The sequence below is a fragment of the Scleropages formosus genome, chromosome 3 (genome assembly GCF_900964775.1).
Source record: "Scleropages formosus chromosome 3, fSclFor1.1, whole genome shotgun sequence".
NCBI classification, from domain to species: domain Eukaryota; kingdom Metazoa; phylum Chordata; class Actinopteri; order Osteoglossiformes; family Osteoglossidae; genus Scleropages; species Scleropages formosus.
This window is the reverse complement of record NC_041808.1, coordinates 8,795,922-8,814,793: the sequence shown is the minus strand read 5'-3', so window position 1 is coordinate 8,814,793 and position 18,872 is coordinate 8,795,922. Positions and strand designations below refer to the sequence as shown.

At 47.0% G+C, this 18,872-nt stretch overlaps 1 protein-coding gene across 4 annotated transcripts in view; it reads left to right on the top strand.

Annotated features, from left to right (window-relative positions):
* LOC108923798 (connector enhancer of kinase suppressor of ras 2-like) overlaps positions 1–17,952 on the top strand; it is a 38,050-nt gene extending 20,098 nt beyond the window's left edge. For 2 of the 4 annotated variants that reach the window (XM_029250572.1, XM_018734760.2), the window contains exons 12-22: positions 275–364; positions 1,145–1,347; positions 4,762–4,810; positions 4,945–5,120; positions 5,818–5,891; positions 6,098–6,169; positions 6,908–6,975; positions 7,880–7,980; positions 8,797–9,313; positions 9,422–9,612; positions 16,784–17,952. In XM_029250572.1, coding sequence (XP_029106405.1) covers positions 275–364; positions 1,145–1,347; positions 4,762–4,810; positions 4,945–5,120; positions 5,818–5,891; positions 6,098–6,169; positions 6,908–6,975; positions 7,880–7,980; positions 8,797–9,313; positions 9,422–9,612; positions 16,784–16,825 — 1,583 coding nt within the window. In that variant the 3' untranslated portion in view covers positions 16,826–17,952. Of the gene's footprint in view, positions 1–274; positions 365–1,144; positions 1,348–4,761; positions 4,811–4,944; positions 5,121–5,817; positions 5,892–6,097; positions 6,170–6,907; positions 6,976–7,879; positions 7,981–8,796; positions 9,314–9,421; positions 9,613–12,145; positions 13,211–16,783 lie in introns of those variants that run through there. The other 2 variants (XM_018734759.2, XM_018734758.2) reach the window with 1 other exon arrangement.
* The last annotated feature ends 920 nt before the right edge of the window (positions 17,953–18,872 follow it).

The following is an 18,872-nucleotide window of genomic DNA, read 5'->3' as shown; positions in this document are numbered from 1 at the left end:
ACTGGAGAATGTGACTCAAGCACCATTATTAAGGGTAGAGCGGCAATATTAAAAATGGAACTTGAACAAACAACCTTCTGGTACTCATCCTTGCCTGCTACGTTACCTGGTATTTGTAACATATTGGTCATAACTGCACTCTGTGAAATCTTGCTCCTTCTCAGCAGCTTTACTCAGTCTGTGTGTGTGTGTGTGTGTGTGTGTGTGTGTGTGTGTGTGTGTGGTGTGTGTGTGTGTGTGTGTGTGTGTGTGTGCGCGCGTACCCTCTCCTCAGGCAGGCTGAGGCCCGTCTCCATGCCCGTGGAGTACAGCTGGGTGGGGGATTACGAGGATCCGGGCAAACTGAAGCGAGAGAGCAGGAGAGGTAAGTTGAGGCCCCTTCAGTGACGATACAGAACCTTCACCAGCCAGGTCATGGGTTCACACCCAGAACTGTCCAGGAACTGCCTGGAACATTGTGTGGCTGCAGAATTTCTCTGGGGATGGGCAGCAGCTGTATGCCATGTGGGAGATAAGTCCCACATCCAGATGTTTGGCTTATTCACACTGAGGCTTGTGTTAATTCGGATGCAGACAGGTGATCCCTTCGTTCAGAAGGAAGCAGAGCTTTCTATCGCTCGCTCTCCCGGTCTCTCCCCCCTTTTCTCATTGCCTGCCTCCATCTCTTTTGTCTGATTTCTCTCGTTCCTCCGCTCCCTTTCCTCCTCTCTTCCCACTGAAAAGACGCCTCTCAGATGCTCAGGTTGAGAAGTTCTCCGTTGTCATGGCAACCCCCGCAGCACTCCCCCCCCCCAGCATCTCAATCCCGCTGGTTTGCGCTTCTCCAGAGACTGTCATTGTGTGGACAGGTTTATTTATAGTGGTGAACGTCCGGATATACTGTAATTTGTTTGTGCTGTAGTGGGAGATCGTGTGCTGTCATGACTGTGTTAAACCCTGTGGCTGTATTCGCTGTGGCCGCTGTTGGAGACAACACTGCAGGGGGTCTCCACCAACTGTGCGTGTGTTTAACTGCAAGAAAGAGGCCCAGGACAGCATGTGTGACATAGTCCATGATTTTGGTCTCCCTGGTGGTGCCTCCTGGTTCCTCTGGTTCCTACTGTTGACTGTGCATTTCCTCTGCTGTCTCCATGGTGACGCACAGAGAACTCTCTTCTGCGCTATGTGAGCGAGGACCAGGGCCCCCCGGAGGAGTACCTCACAGGCCGCAGCAGCAGGCGCAGCAGGAGGAAGGGCGAAAAGTCAGGCAGCCCCAGCCGCTACACCCTCGTTCCGTCTTTACAGATGGAAACCATGAGGCAGGAGTCTGTGTCCACGCCAAGCTCTGACTCCACCTCCCTCTACCATGTGAGTCTTCTGTCTCTCGCTGACTCTCTGACTCAGCATGAACGTTACTGTTGATCGCCCCGGACCTTCGGCCGCGTTGTCTCTCATCTGCTGCAGGACTCTGACTGCTAACAGCTGCTAGTGTACGGGTTAGAGCTGCTGTCCTTGAACCCACAGATTGCAGGTTCAAATCCCACCACCATGTGTAGTACCCTTGAATGGGTCCAGTAAAGTTACCCAGCTGAATAAATAGGTATATAACTCTGAAATAGCTTCACATTGTCAGTTACTTAAGTGGGGGGTGTGGTGGTGCAGTAGGTTGGACTGGGTTCTGCTCTCTGGTAGGTGGTTTGAGTTCTGCTTGGGGTGCCTTGCGATGGACTGGCATCCTGTCCTGGGTGTGTCCCCTTTTGTCCTGTGTTGCTGGGTTAGACTCTGGTTCCCTGCAACCCTGAATAGGATGAGTGGTTTATGATGATGATGATGATAGTTTCTTTGGAGAAAAGTGTCAGACAAATGTAAAAGTGGTTGTTTCAGTAACACTATGAGTAGTGCACATTATAACAAACCATACTTTTCATAGTAGTTTCTGATGCTTTTTAATGTTACTCATGTAGATTTGTAAAGAAAGTACATGTATTCCAAAACTGCTCTTTCACCCTCTTCCATCACTTTTCTATTTTTGTCATAGAGCTTTTTCCTCTACAAAACCCATCATGCACTTTTACTGCGAACCAAGAACAAACAGCTCCTCATTGCCATCTGCCTCCTTCCGAGGATTGCATTGGCTACTGTCAGCTGTCAGCTCAAAAATCTCCCTTAAACTGAGAGCCACCTAGAAGCCGCCAACAAGCAGCTCTGTTTAGGGTGAAAATCCTTGGCCTCAAATTCAGCAGTATTAGAGTTTATGAAATAAGAAAGTTATGTAATTAATTTGGGGTTCGCGTGAATGTGTGGTCTGCATACCCTTGAGTACCTAAAATACCTTGAGTAGTTTTAGACCTAGATGCTTTTCCTTGGGCACATCTTTGGAGTACTATTTTGGAGTAATCATTTACAAAAAAATAACAGTCCATTTATTTAACAGTTGGTTCTGGTTACTGTACCCCCCCCCCCCGGTAATAAGTTGTGATTGGTGCAGGAATCCTTTTTGACCTTAAAGCCTGATAACTGCAGGAATCCTGTGACTGATATGAAGTTTTAGGCTCACTGCACACGCGTGTGTGTACACATGTAAAGTTGTAGCCTCTAAACGGTCTACAAGTGTGAACTGTTATGTACGAAAGAAGGTGAGATGGACACTTTGACATTTGTTTCCTCATTATGGGCTGATATTTATTAGTTGATTACAGGCAACCATTTGTTTGTGGAATTAATTCTTTCCTGAAATCGGTGTAGATTTTGAAATTTCAGATACCAAAGGTCCATTTTCCATGATTTCACATGGGGAAAATAATAATAGTGCTTTTCCAGCCCATCCAAAAACCCCAAACCAATTTTCCAATATATGAGTAGAACACAACCCATCATTTCAGCGTGACACAAAACATGTACATTTACACACTTACTGCTATGGGGTAATGTCAACTTTTGGTTTTAATTGCTTGGTTGTCTGCAGGATGAGCAATAAACCAAGAAGAGATATATTGATCATGTTATGTTTATTGTGAACAACTTTGTAAAACTGCACACTGTTGACAGAATGTTCATACATATCCAAAAAACCATCAGCTAAACTATTCCTGCAAACTACTCTGCTGTCTCTGCAGCTCAGCTAAATAACACACCCAATACAGCCGACAGACGCTCCGGTGGAATTCCGTACACTTCCCATAATGCCCCACTTTTATAAAGCAACACCCAGATTCCTAACTCACCAACAGGCGGAGAGATCTGGATGCACATGAGCTAAGAACAATACCTTACTGCATTTCTGCTTCACTTGCATTATGATCAATTTTTTTTTTTTTGACACTGTGGAAAAATTTTACATTTATTCACTTAGCGGACGCTTTTCTCCAAAGCAACTTCCAATGAACTCTATGTAGTGTTATCAGCCCACACACCTAATTCACCGCAGTGACTTACACTGCTAGATACACTACTTACATTGGGTCACTCATCCATACATCAGTGGATCACACGCTCTCTGTCACTCATACACTATGGGTGAACCTAAACAGCATGTCTTTGGACTGTGGGAAGAAACCAGAGCACCCCAAGGAAACCCACACAGACACAGGGAGAACATGCAAACTGCACACAGACTGAGCGGGGATCGAACCCACGTCCTCTCACACCACCCAGGCGGGAGTGGTGCCACCCGTTTTGTTATACTGATACACTAATAAAAGCGAAGAGCTGTTATATTGAAATTTCAGATAAAGCGAGTTTGTAAATTGAGGGATACCTGTATTTGACGCCATTATTTAGTCCTGCACTGCTTGGTTGGCACTGAGATGCGCAATGTGTATCACTGCGACTCAGCATGTTTCTGTGAGTCAGTACACACACCATATCGGAGCAAGAGCCACTTTGTTATCCTTGAAGTGGGGGGACTGCAGGCTAAAAATGCTGACGCACTTTGGGAGGCACACGCTTTGGACGGCACACACATGCTTCGAGTGCCGTGTTCTAGATGATGCAGGGATGTGCTTTTCTCTTTGTTGAGCAGGTGTGTTTTGAAAGCGAAGGTCACTAATATAAAAAGTTATTTGGAAGATTTTAAAATTTTTTTATAATAAACTGCACAAGAAAAGTACAAATATTGCAGACACACATCGGTGGGAAATCAAACAGAGCACACACACACACGCATACACACACACACACACACACACACACACACACACACACACACACACACACAGGCACGGTGAGCGCATAGCTGGCACTCCGAGCTGGTGCCCATGACAGATGGCATTGTTGCAGCTCTTGGCAAGCCCTGTGGTTCTGTTGTCCCAGCGGGCTGATGAGCCCCTAGAGAGAGCGGTGGGGGGCAGGGGTTACAGTGAGACACTCTGTAATTTGTCTCTCGAACCCTCCTGTCCATTATGGGCACCTTACAAAGGGCCCTCTCACACTGCGCTCAATGCGCTCTGTTGTGTGCCGTGTTGTGGCCGCCCCTCCCCCCATGCTTGGCGCTTCCTGCTTGCCATGGGGTCAGAGGTCAAGAACCTCCCAGGCTTGGGACATCACAAAAACCATATTCTGTCCCATCATTGCAGCAGGCTGTAGCCCAGGCCCTTCAAAGCCCTGCTTTTCCACCTCGTTCCAGAATGTTCTTTTGGCATGTGGGGGTGGACTCACTTTAGGGTGCGAACAGAGAGACAGCCAGGCAGTTAAATGGTTAAACTGCGCAGCTCACTATTAATAAATCCACTAATAATACATGCACTGCGAACTGACAGCAGCTGTTTCTCCGCCTGCTTGCAGACGTTTCAACATTCATCGCTGCTCTCCAGGTCCAAGAAGAAGAAGACAGGTGAACGCCGCCCTTCGCCACCTTCTGTTACTGCGGTTCGAGTGCCGCTCTTTTGTCCCGTTCGTTCCTGTGCTCGTCAACTCCGCCACACAGCGTTTCACTCTGTCAGCATATAACTGGTTTGCCCCCATCAGCCGCACAGCCGACTGCCAGCAGCAAGCGACGCATCTCCTGCAAGGAGCTTGGACGTGGCGATTGTGAGGGCTGGCTCTGGAAGAAGAGAGATGCAAAGAGCTACTTCTCCCACAAGTGGAAGAAGTACTGGTTTGTGCTGAAGGACTCCTGCCTCTACTGGTACATGGGCGAGGAGGTGAGAACAAGTGTCTGCTGGTGGGTGGATGAGAAGGTGTGTACTGATGAGTGCATAAGGAGGTGTCTACTGGTGTGTGAATGAGGAGGTGTCTACCGATGGGTACAGGAGGAGGTCTCTGCTGTTGTGTGGATGAGGAGATGTCTAATTGTGGGTGGGTGAGGTGATGTCTCCTGGTGGATGGATGAGGAGACGTTCAGTAATGAGTGGATGAGAAGGTATCTACTGGTGGGTGGATGGGGTAATGTCTGCTATAAGGCTGACACTGTAAATCAGTTTGGAGAAAAGCATCAGCTAAATGAATAACTGTAAGTGTAATAGTGGTGGGTGGATGGGGAAGTGTCCACTTGTACGTGGATGAAGAGGTGTCTATTGACGGGTGGATGAAGAGGTATCTGCTGGGGGTTTAGATCAATTACTGTAATGAAGATGACAGTGATGTTCATGGACAGATCTCCTACATGATCGTTTAACCAAAGTTGTACCAGCATCTAGGTGGGTCCACTTGTGTGTAGCTCATGGATTGTGGAAAAGGTGGTGTTGGGATGGTGATGGTGGAGTCCTGATGAGGAAGTGCTGGGTCAGGTTAGATGGTTGTTGGAACGTTTCACAGTGTTGGAAGTAAAAGATCCTGTGGGGCACAGCTGAGAGAACTCAGAGCTCCATGCGAAGCAAATTCAGTGTGTTCCTCTTCCAGGATGAGAAGGCTGAAGGCTTTGTCAGTCTGCCGGAGTTCCACATCGACCGGGCCAGCGAGTGCCGCAGGAAGTAGTGAGTATCCATGGAAACGCATCTAGCCCTAGCGCACTCTTGGTTGAGTGCAATTTAGGTTGGCCTCTGTGAGGAGCAAGATGGACACACTGCCTGTTTTAATGGTGTGTGTGCCTTGCTTGTGTGTGTGGTTCATGTGCGACTGAAGGTCGTGTGTTACAGCTCCACCGTGCGGCTGTTCACAGAAATGCTTCTTTGTTCCCTAGTGCTTTCAAGGCCTGCCATCCAAAGATCAAAAGTTTCTACTTTGCAGCAGATGGCTTGGACGACATGAACAGGTGAGACTCCAAGAGCAGGTACAGATACAGTGGGCAGAGACTGCAGGACATCTGTCAAGACAAACACTAGCACCCCTGCAGTACCCGCAGTATAACTGGACTGATACTAACTGGCATAACAGGTGGCATTAGAGCACGACCTTGGAATCCGAAGGATCCAGGTTGGAATCCTATCTCCTGTTGTAGTACCTTTGAACGAGGTACACTTACCCTGAATTGATGTAGTAAATTTTACTGTGCTGTGTGGATGTGTACCTGGTTTTGGATGGCATTCTGAGCCTGGTGTTGGACAGTGATGTGGGCGTGCCATTACGCCACTGTTTGGTGGAGGTCGTTAGATGCCGAAGGAGGTGGTGTCTGTTTTGGAATGGGACAACGTGAAACGACTCGCCTGCAGCTGAACGTTTGAAATGCCACTGGGGCCTGAACCTCGCGCTACCTGGTCTTAAGGCGGAGTGGCTCACCAGGCTCAGAAACTTCTTCGTTTCTTGTTATTCAAAGACATTTTCAAAAGGGGTGCTTTCAGATACCTCCTCCTGGAGGGAAATGTCCACACTGACTGGCCGTCCAAATGATCCCCTTTGGGGGTAACTCTCACCTGACCACATAGTCATTAAACACCCATGCTTACTGGCTTATTTGAGACACAAGCGGGACATGAGTGTACGCATGCACCAGTTTTCATTTTGATTGCCTGGTCACTATTCTCTTCCTGATGCTGATTCTGCTTTGCTGTAGGTGGCTGAGCCGTCTCAATATGGCAGCAGCGGGTTACACAGAGCAGGAGAGGATCAGACAGGACCAAGGTGAGGAGTATTCCTGAGGATATCATGAGGTGTACCAAACAAAAAGGCTGCCGGCTCTCAGTTTCATCCCTGATGTTTTGCAATGAGTGTCCTCTGTTCCTCAGAGCTGCTGAATCCTCCCAAGATTAAAGAAAGGTTCTCAAAACTCCTTTTCAGACCCAGTTCTCTCCCGATCTCTTAATAGGTATTTAAGACACAGTACTGCAGAGTTACATTATTTTTCCTTTCTCTGCTCTTGTGGGTTCTGCAATATGTGCAGCCTCTTTCACAAAGGGGGATTTCTTTCTCCAGATTTTTCACATATTGGTGGTGAATCTCTCCCAAGATTCTCATGAAAATTAGTAACATTAGCATTAAGCTGAACGGAAGCGTGTTCCAAAAGTTCTAACTACAGTGGAACCTCATGTTATGAACACTGCTGGGAGCATCTGTTTATAACTCCAAAGTCACATTTATTCCTAACTTTATAAGAATTTTTATTGTAATATTTCTGATTAAAAATATTTTTTGTGTTCACAAAGCGCTGTTCAGTGCTGACTGTTGGTGGATTCATCCCGTAAATATGTCAAACATTCCTCAGCTTGTTACTGGTCACTGAAATCCCAGAAATGAGTTGTAAACAGTGTGGAAGTGAGTTGAATTGAGGTGGTCACACACTCCTGTTCTGTTTGGTTGCTCTTTAGTCCCATGTAAATACAGGTGACATTTGCTGCTCTAAAAAAATCGATTTTTTGGGAAAAAAACACAGATTAAAGTAAATAAATGAACTGGAAAATGTTTGCATGTTTCTGAATTCCTAATTCGAGTCTCCATAACAGGAGGAGCTGGAATGTTGGGTCCTCTGATTCCCCCTGCTGGTGACAGTGTTGTCATATCTGAGCTGTCGGGTGTTTCTGTACCCCAGATTACTGGAGTGAGAGTGATCGCGAAGACACGGACACACCTTCCACGCCCAAACAAGACAGCCCTCCGCCTCCGTACGACACCTATCCCCGGCCTCCCTCGGTGAGTCCCTCTGCCGTGGAGCACCTCTTAGGTGGAACACACACACACACACACACACACACACATAGTTGTGCTTACCAGGGTCTGTTGACCTTTGATTGGTTTTTTCAGGTGCTGCTGTCCAAAGTTGATCAGCATCTATCCTGTCCAGTCCACAAGGTGTCCTCAGTCCCTAAACTGTCATCTCAATTGTTTAATGAGGGCTAACAGTCTGCTGTACCCCAGCTGTCCTCCCCAAGGTTTTGCTTTATTGCATCCTTTGTGTTGCTCTTTTGACAGCTCATTCACACGTCCTCATAGTTCTCATGTTCCTTAGAGTCCAGCTTGGACTTGCGAAAACCACAACTTTATTCCCGACATAAAAAGTGCTAGGAAGTGTCCGTCACTCCTGATTGTGACTGTTCCCATCCAGCTGTGACTGAGGACTGAAGTCTAGGACACTGTTCCATAGGGTCAAAAGTACACACTCCAAGTGAAGCATCAGTGTGGTTCCTTTTAGCTCAACAGCGCCCCCCAGAGGCTATCTCCAACAGCACCACGAGTCCTTTCCCCTCTGCCTGGAGAAGGGTGAAGCGGCTGGGCCACGTCTGGAGTCACAGCTGAGACTGAGAATTAATGATTATTACTATTAACACAGTGATCTGCAGGAGGTCCAATGTGTCCGTTGTCCAGCTTCCACAATTCATCTTCCTTCCAGGGATTCAGATGACTGAATTCATGGCATCACTTCCCAGAATCACATGACACAAAGTGTGGAACAGCCGTGTCGGGTCACATGACCAGCTGGCATCAACTACTCTCTCTCGTCCCATGCAGGTGGGCGGCAGCAGCCCTTACCTGGAGCCCAAACACGGTCGTCTGTCCTCTACAGAGACCTCGCAGTCGCGCTCGTCCCACGAGGAGTTCCGCTCTGAGCCGCTGGGAGGTAGCAGCAGTGGCACCTCTCCGGCGTGCAAATCGGCCAGCCAGCGGCGCTCGTGGCAGGACTTGATTGAGACCCCGCTGACGAGTTCGGGGCTGCACTACCTGCAGACGCTGCCCCTGGATGACGCGGTTTTCAGCAGCGAGCCGGGCACCGCGTTGTCCCCCGAGGGACGCCGCCAGTCCACACTGCCCGCCCAGCGCAGCCTGCTGCAGGAGCACTATGGCCCTCTCACTCCGGCTGGGGGTGGACAGCTACTGAATGTGCCCGGGGGAGGGGGCAAACCTCGCAGCTACACCTTACCGCGTGACGGTGGGCTCCATGCCCTTCTCAGCATGACCGCCAGCACAGATCAAAGTGACGCAACGCGCTACCATAGAGGTCAGGGCCACAGCCATGACAGAGATACAGGTGAGCACACGGGGGAGTATAACATACATAACAAGATGAGTACATGCAAGGTGAATGGAAATTTTTGAGGGCTGTGATCATGACCAAGCAACATCTCTCTGGCTATAGAGCAGGACGGGCAGCAGGTGGACTCCCTTCGTGACCTGTACCGTGCTCTGGAGCGGGCCAGCTTGTCGCCCCTTGGTGAGCACCGACCATCCAGCAGGCTCGAGTACAAACGGTCGTTTGTACGGCGCTGCAACGACCCCCTCCTGAATGAGAAGCTGCACCGTCTGCGCATCCTGCAGAGCACGCTCAAGGTTCGAGACTCTGTATGTATCTGTCTGCCACACTGTCTGTCTGCTGGCTTTATGTTTTGTCTGTAAACACACAGGCTCTACAACTGGGACTGGAGATCAGTTTGTAACTCGTCTTGGTCCTAACCTGAACTCCAAAGTCACTTTTACCACGAAATCACAGTCAGTCATATGTTAATAATACAGACATCACCTGATTTTTTTTTTCAAGGCTGAGGTTCTGTAAAAATCTCACATAGACCTATAACTATAACCTATAATCTGTAACCTTCTCTCTCCATCATACCTACCGCTCAGGGGGGTTTAAACAGACAGGTTGTTTGGGTCATAGCAGAAGTAGTTGTGTTCCTGTCTCGCTCCTCTCTTCACCTTTTCCCAGGCCATGTTTTCCACAACCTTATCGCTGACTAATTAGGAAAGCAACTGCAAAATAGAAGTACCCCACATCACTGCAGCTTTTCTGAGTGGATGTGGAGTTACTAGAATTATTTATTTTTAAATGACACTTTCTCCAAAGCAATTTACAATGTTAAAGTACTTTGAATGATTTACCCGTTTGTACAGTTGGGTCATTTTTAATGTATCAATTCAGGGAAAGGACCTTAATCAAGGTTGGTACAGCAGGAGGTGGGACTCAGATCTGGCAGTTTGTGTACACCAAAACTGACGTCCTTTGGCAGGCAAGGATAATGACTGTGAAGAGCAGGTGGACATGTAGCATGTAGCCAGTAACCTTTTAGATTCAATAAGCCAGACAAAAAGTCTGCTGGTTCACTTGGGAGGTAGTTCCTCCATAAGGAGGAACGGAACTGAAGTGGGAAAAATACCTGAGTAAATCATGCGTGAGAGAAAGGTAAACAACGTACACAAAATATCAAAGTTTGCAAGCGAAACAGCTGAAACGTATGCTCAAGAATGAACTAGGTTGTCAGTCAGTGGAGAATGAAACAATGCTAAATTCCAATTGGTCAGCACTAAGCTCTGATTGGTCCGCTCTAAGCTCTGATTAGTCCGCTCTAAGCTCTGATTGGTCAATACTAAACTCTGATTTGTCTTGCTGCTGGCAAACTCTGACAAATGAAACTAAAAAAAGGTGTCAGGTGACAGTGAAAAAAATTTTAATGGTTCAGTCCAACCTGCAACCTTTGGGTCTAAAGGTTGCAGCTGTACCAGAAAACAAATGTGAAAAATTCAAAAGTAACAAGAAGAGGGTGACAGAAATATAGGGTAAAACTACATTTATTCTTTACAAAATAGTCTCTGAAAAGTACAGTTTCTCTAGGAAGTGACTTAAGTACTTAAAACTTTTTAACGTAGTGTTTTTATCAACTTCAAACTTGAGTAAATCTAAAATTACTGAAAATAAAATCATGATGTTGCCACAAACTCCTACTGAAATGCAAACTGTCAACCAATTCATCCCATAAACATTTGCAACATTCCTTATGTTATTGATCACTCACATTTAGGAACACCACACATGAGCTGCTGTAAACACTGTGCAGGTGAGTTGAAATAAGGTGATCTCAAAGTCCCATTCAATCTGGTGCATTTTACTGCTAACTACCAGCTGGGCAAGGAAGTGAAGTGTGGGTGTTTCTTTCTCTGTGGCAGTCAGAAGTTTTTGAAAATAGAACAATGGCAAAAATGCAGATGAAAAGAAATGAAAAATGTTCATATCTCCGAAAGGTTGTAAATCAAACGTTTGTAACACGGGGAGCCAGCGTACCATGCTTTGCACCTGCCTGTGTACCTGTCCTTCTTCATCATCCGTACATCCCTTTGTTTCTCTTGCGTCTGTCCTTCTCTCCATCTGTCAGTCTGTCTGGGCTTTTCACTCTCCATCTTCAGATCAGTCTGTGTCCCCCAGTCCTGGTGTGATGTAGCTCTATGGTCGCTTGACGCCCTCCGCACCTGCGTTCTGGCCCGTTTGGGGTTTGGCTGTGCATTGGACTTGGCTCCGTTCAGTCTGGCTCGTCCGCACGCTTGCAGCACTGGCGTCGCTGTTCTGGCTTTGGGACCGATGGCTGCTGTACGCTTTAGCGTGTTGCATCAGAGGGGTACTCGCAGTGCATTGTGGGTACTGGCTGTGGCTAACGGGTAGTCAACGGGTGTGTTTCTGCATGCTGCTTCGATATCTCTGCGCTCTGTGTTCCTGGGCACATCTGACCATGCGTTGTGTGGTGTGGTGGAAACTGGGCACTTACAACTACTGTCTGTAGAGAGAGAGAGAGTGTGTGTGTGTGTGTTTTTGTGTGCATTGTATGACTCTTTCTGCCTCTTTGTAGTGTGTATGTGAGCTGCTGCTTCTTTGCTTGTGGTTTTCTGCTCATACTTACACACCTGCACCAAACCAGGTGGGTGTGAGATCCGTGCTCAAAGCGCTCCGCCTCCTCATGCCTCGCCCTGCCCCTTTAAATGGCGCCCCCAGACTCACTGTTCACTTCTGAATTAGACAGAGGGGCGTGGTCCTTCACTGCAGTAAAAGTGTGTAACCACGTCCCCCCCCCCCCCTTTCTGTCTGTGCACCCCCCAGGACAGGGCGGGGCAGGTAGCCCTCATTGACAAGCTGCTGGCCAATCCCGAGCTCACTTCCTCCGCCTTCCTGGAGTGGAAGAGAGTTTACGTCGAGCTGTTTGGGGCGGAGTCACAGAGTGATCGGGAGCCCACCAGCTCCGCCCCGAGCCCCGCCCCAGACCAAAGCCCTGCCTTGAGCCCAGCCCCAGGCCGCACGCCCTTGCTCTCCCACACACACTCTTACATCGAGACGCACGTCTGAGCCCTTGAGCTGCCTGAGCTGGCCATGCTCCTTGCATACACACACGCACACGCACATGCACGCACGCACATGCACACACACTCAGACATACATTGTGTGTTCTTGCACAAATCATGTCCAGTCGAAGTGGATATTTCCACTCTTTCTGTAACAGACCTTCTGTATACCAAACACACAGCGTGTATCACACACCGTGTCTACCCTCCCACAGCATCCATACCAACACTTCTCGTGTGAGTTAAGTAAATTATCAGCTCAGTTAAGTGCTCATGTGGTCTGAGTTGCTGCCGGTCAACAAGAGGATAGTTGACAGCCAGCGGTCAGTATCCATACAGTCTGTGTCCAAACACACGGTCAGCACCTGAACACAAGTGTGTAGAATGGAAACTGCCGGACTGCACCCAGACAGCGTACACCCAAACACCCACTACACCTAGTAACTCTTAGTGGAGACACCATGTGTTAATTCTCTTATTGCACAAGTGCAAACATGACAGCAGAATAAAAAGAGAAGAACATAACAGGATATAAATACATTGATATGGTATGATCACTGAGATGTACCACAGTGAAAACGTGGTGACAGTACCAAAAGTCACCCTGAGACTGGACTGTCAGCAGTAAGAGTACTGTCTATAGATATTAAAACAGCTATTTTTGCCCTTCCTGGAGCTGCTTCTCAGGAAGTAAAAGTGGGTTGAAGTGAGTGGCACAATTACCCAAAATGCACTGCTGTGGATTGGGGCCGGACCCACCACTGCTACACTGGAACACTGGAACACTGGAAGTGCAGCTTGGGCTCACTGTGGGTCCCACAGAATGTGAGGGAGCATGTGCGTGTGTGTGTGTGTGTGAGAGACAGTGAGAGTGTTACAGCATGTGTGCAGTTGTGCAGAAGGGAAAGTGTTTCTGTGTGTGTGTGTGTGTGTGTGTGTGTGTGTGTGTGTGTGAGTGAGACACAGTGTCACGCAGAATGTATTTCCATTGTAATGCGAATGCTTTTCAAGCTTCCCATTTGGGTGTTCCTGTGTTTCTTTGTGTGAGAATATTTAAATTATACATTATTTGCTTCATTTCTTTCAGCAGGGAAAAGCACTGAATCACTTCGGAAGAACTTTCTTGAATGTATCTGTTTTGAAATGAAAATAATAAAGAAAATAAAATTAATAACAATCTTTTTTTTTTTTTAATCACCCCAGGAAGGAGACCTTTTGTTCCTGCCCTTGTCACTGCTGTTACGTAAACGTGCATTATCGCTTTGAGATTCACCCTGTTTTTACCGTGGAGAGGTGGGCGGAGCCTGTGCTGGGTCCTCCTTGTGTAGCAAGGCATGTAAGACACATGTTAGACAGGTGGCCGATTGCGAGCTGGAGGTGACCACACGGGCTGGATGGAGGAGGATAAAGGAGAGCAGTGCGCGAAACAAAAAAGGTTTTATTGAGAAAATGAACAGAAAACAGTGTGGCCATTTATTCATTAAGCTGATGCTTTTCTCCAAAGCAACTTACAATGTTAAGGTATTTACAGTTATTAACCAATTTATACTACACCAGAGGCGGGAATTGAATTGGTAATAGCCATGACCGCCACGTTACCAGCTGTCCCGTTTAAGGGTGTAAGGCAAAACAACCCCCCGGCCCCCCCACATTCTCACAAAAGATAAAATAATGTGTGGCACGCCGGGGATGCTGGGTCTAGAGAGTGACCGAGGGACAGTGGTATGGGCTGGACGTACAAAGTATTTTTTATGAAACATAAAAGTCACAAAATGCACAACACAAAACAGGAGCTTTGGGTATCATGTGTGTCCACACCAGCCTGAGCGCCGCACTTTGACCAACTACTGTCCTCCGATGCTCTTGAAACCTACAGCCGCACCTGATGCTCATCAGCCAATCAGGCGTAGCCGATAATCCCGGAGGTGTGCGTGGCCGTGCTTCTGGATACCATGCCGTGTTAAAACCATGTTAAAGCCAGTAGGAGCGAAACTGATGGTTCTTCAGTATCCCATCAAGGCTGTTTGTCCACGAACATTTGCCTGCAGTCTGGACGTTTGCGCTGCAGAAAAACAAGGTCTAAGACACCGTTGTCTTCATACCGAACAAACGGGGGCTTTTGCACCTCCGATCGTTTAATGCTGGGTCTAGGACTTCATCTGTGGACCGACTCATCTGGTTTCAGACCCTTTGAAAAGGATCAGGAAGAAGAAACAGATCTTTCCAAAATGGGATTGAACCTATTGACCGCATGCAGTGTGTTCCATTTCCGCTCAACTCTTCTCCTATTTCCAAAGAGCTGCTGCTGTTTTGTAACACCTGTGGAAGGCTTACCTGAAGCCTGATCCCAGTCTGCAGCAGAAGGTGTGTCTTTGGTGCTTGACGGGCGGTGCTGTGTTGCTTCTTGGGGCGGTTGTAGGCGTGAGATGCACCGCGAAGGAGATGGGTGCCACCTCTGGAGAAACTGACTCAGTTATGTGCGAATTCTGGGATTTAACGATTTCCTGGCACCGATTTCTCCAGGTGAGCCGGGGCCTGTGGCTGTTGAGGGTTTTAGTACTTGATTCCGTTTGTCGGACCTGGGAAACCTTAAATAAATAAAATGAGCACCGTGTTCAGTATTTTCAACCCCATTTTTTGATTTTCCATTCCAATACATATCAGTCAACTTTGGGATATGCTGACCGATGCCCTCATCACCGCCTGTATGGTCATGTTGTGGTCATCGTTGTAACAGCGTGTTACCGTTCTGTATTAAAATATCAGGTTGTGTTCTGAAAACCGATGTCCGATAATTTAATTGCGGTATTATTTGGTGATCGTGGTCGGACTCCTGCTGTTTGATGTGGGCGGTAAGAGTGTGTACCTCTTTGTTTTTGCGCTGACCATCAGTTGTCATCAGGAAGCTTCTGCTCGATCCATCCTCTTTAAATGTGACACGTAGTTTTCGTTTTCCTCAAGCCAGTCCACGCCACACTATCACAATAAACTCACACACATACATTGGCTGAAGCCGTTTGTCCCAAGGGGGGTCACAGCAAGCCGGACCCTAACTCGGCAACACAGGGTGTAAGGCAGGAGAGGGAGGGGACGCCCAGGACGGGACGCCAATCCACTGCTAGGCACCCCAAGTGGGACTTGAACCCCAGACCCACCAGAGACTGGGATCAATCCAAACCCGCTGCGCCACCACACCCCCCACAGTAAACTTGTTTTCTGAAATTATTTTTTAAAAATCTGTATCCCTTACCCTTCATGAAATTTTCAGTACACCCAGTAAAACTTAAAAATAGTGACTATAAAATTATAAAACTGTAATTTCTGCATTTATTTAGAATTTAGCGTAGAAGAATATAGAAAACAGAATACAACGAAAATTCATAGTTCTTCATTTCAAATGCATACTTAAGGGAAGCTTTTTGGATATAGATCCATATCTGCAACTAGAACTCCACGTGATTAAAAAAATTGAAATAACCTCTGCAGATGAAATCGAATTTTAAAAAAGTTATCACACAGACATGATTCAAACTGAATTTGGGATGAACTCGGGATGGCCTTGGAATCAGTTGAAATTTTTCCCTATAATAAGTAATGGATTAAGTAACTTCATTATCCATTTGAAAAAAAAGGTTTTCATTAAAAATTAGGACAGTTTAACAGAGAGTAAGTGTACCGTGTTGACCTGTTTGACATTGTATGACTTTGAACTGTTCTGAAGGTTTTACAGCATGGTACGATATCGTGGTGTTCATACTTTACGATCTATACAATAATGTGAGGTTTACTTAACTGTTTTTATAGGGTCATTAAGCTTTTCAGCAAAAAACAGTGAACACTGCACAGATGCGCAAAGCACAGATAAAGGCCGTTCCGTTTGCGGTCGTAACTTAAAAATCAAGAATATGGCTTCTGCTCAAGGCTCCGCGATCCTGTGGCTCTTGGGGCCCCTCTAAGGCAAGGGCCCACGGCCACTGCTCTCTCCACCGGTCCACAGTTTGAATGGTGCCAAAGCGGAAGCGTTACTGTAGGCTTCTCCAGTGCAGAGACACAGCCAAATGCATCAGTTTGCAATATTGATTATTGGTAAGTGTGGCAGATATCACACCTGTGCCGTTTCTGTGTTTAATTACGCAAAATATGCAGTTATACCCTGCTAAAACGTTTGAGGGATGTATTGCTATGTGTGTTATGTTTGGGGCTGTGGACTATGCATTGATGGTGCGGATCATGTTTTGTTGGGTTTACAAGTTGCACTGGGTATTATGCGTTGATTATAAGGATTTCGTACAGTGAAGAACAGAACCAAGAACCTCAGGTGTTGGACTGTGGCGTTGGGTGCGAGTGCGTGTTCCTACGTTATTGCCAGTGTCGTTTTTTTTTTTTTTTCCTTCTGCAGGACTCTCAGCTCCATGACACAAAGCCTCCATCAGGGTACTGAGAGCGCCCCTTGGAAGCCAGCTGCCCCCCAGCATAGCCACTCCGAGGACCTCCGGCCACGCTCTTCGCAATGCTCTGTGCCGGATAGGACCGGGTGGACAGCGCTCAGCATCGAAGCCATACCTGCCTCCCTTGTCCTCCTATGGTCACCTACAGGCCACCGAAACACCCAGAATTCTTTTCAGTTTGTTGATGCACTCTATTAGAAGCACAAGCCCATGCGGTTTTCCTGCCCATGTTTACAGTTTTTATTCTGCTGGGGATGATGAAGAATCGATGAAATAAGCACACGGTACCTAAGCAGCTCCTTGCAGCTCCCTGGTGGTGCATGTTGGCGATTTTGACAGCCTGTCAGGGTCCCTGGGTCCCCCAGATTGGCACAGCACCAGGGGCCCATCATTAGAGCAGGAAGTTCACAAGCGTCTCCAGGGATCATGCAGTTGAGAGGAATGAGGTCATCCACAATTGTTATCCATGGACTATCCTTCCAAGGGTCTCACTGGGTCTCGAACCTGTAACCTGGTTGTCCGGCCTCCCGCGCCTTTCCTAGACCTTTGACCTCCGTGTCCTTACCGCTCAAACGCAGCAATGCTGGGAGTGTTGTTCTGTGGATTGCGTATGATTGTTCTGTCTCAACCATGCATGGCTGCTCCTCAAATAACTTTTGTAATATCTCTGTAATATTGAAATATATAAACATGAATATAGATAAACGCATTCGTTCTCCTTCAAGCTCGTGGACTTGTGGAGAGGAGGGCAGGCTGTCCGTGTCACTCCTTCCTCGCTGGCTCTTCCGCTGCGCTTCCGTCACTATGGTCCTCAATCCTTATACCCCCCCGCACCCCCCTTGGCGGTGCACTCACCACGGTGGCCGTCGGCCGGCAATAATCACCCTTCAGCTGTACCGTCCAGAACAGGGTCTATTTTTGTATGCATCATGTTTGCCCGAATGTGTGATGATGGTTCCCGTATAGTGATGTATCTGTGGCTCTGAAGAAGCCATTTCCTCACCATCCTGGGAGTGCGTAAGTTAAAACTTTGTACGAGATATTTTAACATGTTTACGCTGTATTGTAAATACAACTGGAATGTGAATATGAAGTGTTCTCTTCGGTCTCTGCATAAAGGAATCCCAAGACTTTTATGAATAAACCGTTTAATGTTAAAAGTTGTTGTGGTTTAGGTACTTCTTGTACACACTCCTGAATTTAGAGCACAACTAGGAACAGAAGTCTGTTCATATCTTGCTTTGTTCATAACTCCAGACACTTTACCCCTAAATTCCATTCAATAAAAGGTTAATACAACACCACAATTTATTTACAGGTTAGGTTCTGAAAAATTTCTATTATAATGAAAGACACAATCTGCTTCTGGAACTTAGCTGTTCGGTGTCAGCACTTTATAAAATTTTAGTACGTTTGCTGGACCTTCAGTTAATTTTATTCAGACATAAACCAGTGCATTGAAGAATGGTAACTATTTCTCTGAGTATTATAGTTTATAGCATTATATAGATTATTATAGGTTATAGTGCTATATTAAGCAATGTAGGTTATAGACTTACACAGAATATTGTATAAGATTAAATAGAGCCCTACAGGTTTTTGGGACCAACCTGAAAGTCATGATCATGCCTCCAGGTTTACAGATAGCGTTCAGGACATGGATATGAACACAGCTGTGTGACAGAGACGATCAACATTCATGCTGAACACAAAGCGTATTCATAGTGCTCTGCACTCATATTTCTACATTATTGTTCTCAAGGTCATTTCTTCCTCTTCTCCTTCCTCATTTTCGCATCATGTTGCTAGCACCCAAATTGTGACGCCCTTGTCACATGAACACCCTTCCAGCGTGCTGTGTTTCTTGTGGAAATTGACCAACCAGCCCACAGACAGCTCCTATGAACACGACCCCGCATCACACTTCCCGGTTCATGTGTTCACAAGTCAGCGGCAGTCCGTGTCTTTTTCTCGCTCTGTGGGACAGTTGCTGAAACGGTTTTCTTTCGTGCAAATGAAGAAAATTCTCGACCCTGTTGT